This window comes from Fringilla coelebs (genome assembly GCF_963513975.1).
Source record: "Fringilla coelebs genome assembly, chromosome: 1".
NCBI lineage: Eukaryota > Metazoa > Chordata > Aves > Passeriformes > Fringillidae > Fringilla > Fringilla coelebs.
This window is the reverse complement of record NC_140028.1, coordinates 113438555-113444554: the sequence shown is the minus strand read 5'-3', so window position 1 is coordinate 113444554 and position 6000 is coordinate 113438555. Positions and strand designations below refer to the sequence as shown.

Sequence of the window (6000 nt, the reverse complement as noted above, 5' to 3'; positions counted from 1 at the left end):
TAAGTGTATGACAATTTATGGAAATTTATCACTTTTTAAATTAATTTTTGTACTCCATGTTTTGTGTCCCAAAGTGCTTATTCTTGCCTCATGCAACTAAAGGTTGGTCAATTATTGACCAAATATTTCAAATACATTGCAGACTCCTAACTAATTAGAGTTGGAGGTGGAACACTAGATTTCCTGATTCCTCTGTCAACCGCACTGTCAACCGCTCTGTCACTGGGACCACGGGAACGTGGTCCCAGTGACACTGAGGCATGAGAAGGGACCTCATGTCCAATGACTGGCAAGCCCCTTTTTATGATCTGAAACCAAATCATTGATGAAAACAGCCACCAATGAAATTCTCATTTGCCACTTCAACTCCTTGCTGTGGAAGGCTCAGGCACCCCAAGGGCTGGAGGATGTGACACCGGTCCCTGTCAGAGGCTGCACACATGCAGACACACACACAAGCTTCCCTGAGGTTCCCCGGGAACCTGGTGCTCAGCACCCAGGTCTGTCAGGAGCCCTGTTTTGGGCTCCTCAGTACAAGAGAGACATGGAGCTGCTGCAGTGGATCCAGCAGAGGGCAATGAGGATGAGTGGGGCACTGGAGCATCTCTTATGAGGAAAGGCTGAAGGAGCTGGGCCTGTTCAGTCTCGAGAAGAAACATCTGACAGGGGACCTTATCAATGTATATAAATACCTAAAGTGGGGGCGCCAAGAGGATGGAGCCGGGCTCTGCTCGGTGGTGCCAAAGAATAGGACTAGAGACAATAAGCAGAATCTGGTGCACAGTGAGCTCGACCTGAACATGAGAAAGAATTTTACTGTGTAGGTGACCACGCACTGGAACGGCTTGCCCAGAGACGGTGTGGAGTGTCCCTCACCAGAGATACTCCAGAACGATGTGGACAATCCTCCAGGACAACCCTGTTTGCGCAGGTAGGTTGGACCAGATGACCCACTGCGGCCCCGTTTCAACCTGACCCATTCTGTGATTTTGTGATCCCTCGGTGATTCACAGCGTATGAGCCCACCCACGGTCAGGAAATCACCGCGGTGGCGGCTCAGTCGCGGCGGCGGCCCGGTCACGGTGCCGCAGGGCCGCCGCAGGGCCGCCTCAGGGCCGCCGCCGTGCTCACCCGCCCACACGCACGGCACCTTCGCCCTCAGCGCCCCCGCCCCGGGGCTCCGCCCGACGCGGGGAGGAGCGGCCGGAGCGGCCGGGCTGTGCCGCGCCTGCGCTGCAGGGCCGGGGAAGTGGAAGTGCGCGCACGCTGTGCGCAGCTGCCGCCGCTGCGTGGGGCCGCAGATGGAGCCTGCCCCCGCCGCCGCAGGTAGGGGCGGCCGACGGGCGGGCGGGAAAGAGGGAGGGAAGAGGGGAGGACGGCGGGGCGGCGGAGCTTCCTCCAGACATACTCACTTCACCCCCGCCCTCCTCTCCCCCACCGCTGCTCGCCTCGCCAAGGCTTCCTGTGGGAAACCCCCGTCGCTTTCCGCTGGCCCTTCTCACCCACCGGCGAGGGCGGTGGCGTGGGTTGCGGCGCACCGCCGGTGGGTGCTGGGAAGGGCCACCCTGGGGGGCTCCACCTCGAGCCTCAGCGGGCTCCCGGCGCCACCTCCCTGCTTCCCTCCTTGCCGCTCTGCTGCCGCCGCCGTGACCTCCAGCGGCGGGGCGAAGGCAGCTCCGGGGCGTCCAGGCGCCCGCGGGGGCCTGCTGTAGCCTCTCTGGCTGCGTAACAAACGTAAACGCAAATCACCAAGATTATGTTGTCCTCGGCTTCGTGCTACCGAGGTCTTGTCCGAATGGCTATAGACACGTGTCCACAGGAGTGAATGTACGCCCGTGGCCTTTATACCCGCGTAGTGTTCACTCACTGTGCCCAGAGTTCCCGAGTCAGGTGTCTTCAGCTTGGCGTCTTAAAAGGCAATTCCCTTCAGCTAATGCAAGGTGTTGAGTCTCCTGTAGATGGTGGTGACCTGCAGTGGTCATGGCTGTGCACCTCGGTCCCTGCTGCCTGTGTCTGCTTCTCCAAAAGCTGAAGGTTGTTGGTGAAGGCCAGGCTCTCAGTTTCCGATGGAAACCTGTCTTGGACCTGGGTCTCCAGGCCTTGTAAGCAAGGCGTTCATCGAGTAGTCAAGTTCTGGGTTTATCGATTGTATCCTCTACGCATTGATCCATTACTCAATTAAGAAAACGTTATAAAACTTACCATGGCATTTCAAGTGGTGGATGTAATTTCACTTCCTAGTTGTCCTTTGGAAAAAGCCTAGTTATTACATTAGTTAATTCACAGATTCATAGAATAGGCTGAGTTGTAAGGGACCCACAAGCATCATCGAGTTTGACTCTTAAGTAAGTGGTACATAATAGGATCAAACCCACAACCTTGGTGTTACTAGCAGCATGCTGTAACCAACTGAGGTAATCCCAGTGATTCAACCTGTTGTGATTTCAGTGAGAACAAAAGGCATGGCACCAAACACTGAAGTCATCAGCATTCTGCTTCCATATTTATGTATGTAATGACAGTATCTGTTCTCATACCTTACTGTGGTCGTATGTTAGCTGTGGTAGGACTGCTAAGGGTATACTTTGGGTACCTGCTGTGTGGCACCAATACTGAGATTCATCTCCTGAGCAGTGACATTGCTTACTGACACCTCTCTAAATCTGCTACCTTGTTATCCACTATCTTTTGCTTCCCTCCCCCCTCTCCCCATCAGTTTCTGGCTTATACAGCTCTGTTGAAAACCTCAGAATGAACTAAACGCGGAGATGTCTAAGTGAGGTAGGAGAGAAACTGGAACAATTGCTGCAAGAGGTGTGAGCTGCCCTGTTTGTATTAGCAAGGTGTTAACCCAAATACCCTGGTGCAGTAGGTTTTAATGTCATCGTTGTTAACTGCTTCTTGGCTCACATATGAGAAAAAAAGAGGGAGGATCACAGTTCTGTAAATTGTTACCATGACTGATACTTCATTTTATGGTCACAAAAGACACAAGTATTCTCATGGCTTTGAAAGGCAATAGGGAGTGAATATCAAGGAGTCCTCTGAAGCTCAGATTGTAGAGCCTGTGAATTATGTTGTGATATAACAACATAATTGTTATGGAAAGAATTTTTTGATATAAGAACATAATTGTATGGGAAGAGTTTTTTGATAGCCATAGTTTGGGAAGAAACTGTGGTTGTGTCATTAGGTAATTATATCCAATAAATAAATTGTTAGTAAACATGTTCACAAGATTTTATGTTCATAAAATCACTGATAATCCTGAGCTGGAATAGACCCACAAGGATCCTCAAGTCCAATTCCTGGCCCTGACTTCCCCAAGACTTCCCCAAGAATCAGACCGTGTGCTTCAGAGTGTTGTCCAAACGCTTCTTGAACTCTGTCGGGCTTGGTGTGGCGGGAACTTCCTTGGGGAGCCTGTTCTAGTGCCCAGCCACCATCTGGGTGAAAAATCTTTTCCTAATATCCAGCTTAAAAAAACCTCCCATAACTCAGTTTAAAGCTTTTGCTTTTCCCCTTGTGAGAAAGTTATAGACTGCAATGAGGTCTCCCTTCAGTCTCCAGGCTGAACAAACAAGTGACCTCAACTGCTCCTTGAGTGGCTGTAGGCCCTTCCTCTCCTCTAGACCCCTCACCAAATTTATGCTCCTTTTGATGCTCTCCTAAAGTTCTGTATTCTTTTTGTATTGTGGAACCCAAAACACACAGGACTCGAGGTGAGGCAGCCCCAGCTCAGAGCAGAGTGGGACAATTCCCTCCCCTGCCTGGCTGGTGATGCTGTCCCTGATGCTCCCCAGGACAGGGTTGGCCCTCCTGGCTGCCAGGGCATTGCTGACTGTCATTCAACTTGCCAGGACCCCCAGGTCCCTTTCTGCAGTGCTGCTCTACAGATGCTTTTCGCCCAGTCTGTCTGTACATCCAGAATTTCTCCATCCCAGGTGTTAAACTGTGTTAAACTTCATGTGGTTGGTGACTGTTCAGCCCTTCATTTGTCTAGGTCTTCCTGGAGGGTCTCTCTGCCTTTGAGGGAGTCAACAGCTTCTCCCAGTTTAGGAAAATGTTGCACTATTTTGTTTTATCCTTCCCCAAAATCAGTGTGCTGCAGCCCAGCATTGAATTTGATTTTTGTATGCAGCACTTCCAAAGCTATGTAGGGTGCAGTTTTTAGTGGTAGAGGCCATAGGTTATGAGAAAGTTAATTTTATTTTTACTGTGCACTCAGTTATAGCTGTCATTTTCAGGTGGTGATGTTTGGATCCCTAGTTGAACATTCACCGATGCATAAAGTGGAGTCATGGATGATAGCTGAGATAGACAATACAGATTTTGATACCTATCCTTGACATAGGGCTTAAAAACAGAGGGTCTGAAGACTGTTTTGATATTTTTCCTAAGCTCCTTAACATGTCTGTTTCTTCATGTCAGGTGGAAGTGTAGGTTGTTAAATACAACAGCAGTTTTATCAGTGAATGGAGAAAATTTGGCTTGCAGAATGGATGGGACTTGTTTCAAAGTGGCAAGGGCAGTAAGACTAGAAAAGAATGAAATTATAGCTTAAAAAGATAGAAAGGATAAAATAATGGGTGATAAAGCAATGTTGAATTTAAAGGGAAAAAATATAGAAGTAAAAGGAAAAGTTGTTTTTCAGCTGTTCTTTTTCAACTTTTAATTAAACTTCTTTTAGATAAGTTTTGTGACTAATAACATAAGTTACCAGAATAACATCTGCAATCCTTGTGTTAATGTAACTGAAAGGCTTTTAGCCTTGTCACCTCATGCTCTGAAACTTGAGAACACTGGTGTGTTTTAATCATATCCCTGATGTTAGTTTCCAAGATGTTCATTCATTTATATTTTATGTACTGATTGTTCATTTACTACAGAGGTACAGAAGTCAAAGGTAGGCATGGTTTTTCATTTGTTTCTTAATCCTTACTTCCAGTTAAAGAATTTTTTTTTAAAATGCAGGAAGAATGGTATTCGGTCCTGTTATTTGTAAGCCTTGCTCTTCATTTGTGTGTGATGTTCTTTATCTGGAATGAAAGGTGTAAATTTTTTCTTGAAAGGAGTGGCTAAAGAGTTAAATATTCAAGCTCTCAAGGAGTTTGAGCAGATTTGTTTCTATAATGAAACTTTTATTTGTGATTTACATTGCTTTTCATTACACCTTGTCACACGCTTCTGAAAATTATGTAGTGCTGGAGCAGCTGATTAATAGTATTGAGCATGGTGGCAAATCTTAGGTGGTTAACATCTCCTCAGGTAATAATTGGGGGGTTTGTTGGTTGTTAGATTTTCCTGTATCCCTTCCTCGTCCATATTGGGTACTTTGCTCTTTCTATGTCAGATTTACCTCTTACTCTTCTCTTGTTTCTGGTGCAAGTTATCACACAGTTTCTTATGTCATTGCTTAGCTCTGTTTTATGTGATCCGTTTGGTTTATACGATTCAGATAGTTTGTGTTTTTTCAGGACCTTTCTCTGTTTCTTACTCCAACTGGAAGTAAGCAATAATTTCTTGGACACCATTCACTGTTAGTTAGAAAGGGCATAGAAGAAATAGGGATTTTACACTTGGGACTGATTTCAGACAAGAGGTGCTCAAATGCGTGGGCATGACTTTTTTAAAAGTTTGCCACCCTATCCGATATGTAGGATTTGAATTGTGCCTGTGCTATTAGTATATTTTAGCATCTCAGAAAAACCCCTGGAATGTGTATTTGGTTGCTGAAATCCTGCTGCATGGTGTTTTAAGTGACAGAAAGTTGTGTTGAGGATTTTTCATCAGTTACCAAGTGAAGCACTCAGAAGCTTTACAATAGTGGAATTAGGGCTGGCTCTGCTAGTTTAATCCTTGGTGAGTCCATAGCCCTAGTTGTGTTTTCTGCATTTTGCTGGAATTCTTACCTGTTTTCAGATGCAATTTGAGGTGGGCTGAGGTATTCCCTTTATAGGTAGCTCACAACTTAAGTTTTCCTAACTGGCAAGTCTGTCA

The 6000-nt window shown here is 46.8% G+C and overlaps 1 protein-coding gene across 1 annotated transcript in view; it reads left to right on the top strand.

Moving 5' to 3' along the window:
• The first annotated feature begins 1205 nt into the window (after window positions 1–1205).
• CMC1 (C-X9-C motif containing 1) overlaps window positions 1206–6000 on the top strand; it is a 42336-nt gene continuing 37541 nt past the window's right edge. Inside the window, exon 1 of the mRNA XM_084222826.1 lies at window positions 1206–1326. Coding sequence (XP_084078952.1) covers window positions 1302–1326 — 25 coding nt within the window. The 5' untranslated portion in view covers window positions 1206–1301. The remainder of the gene's footprint in view (window positions 1327–6000) is intronic.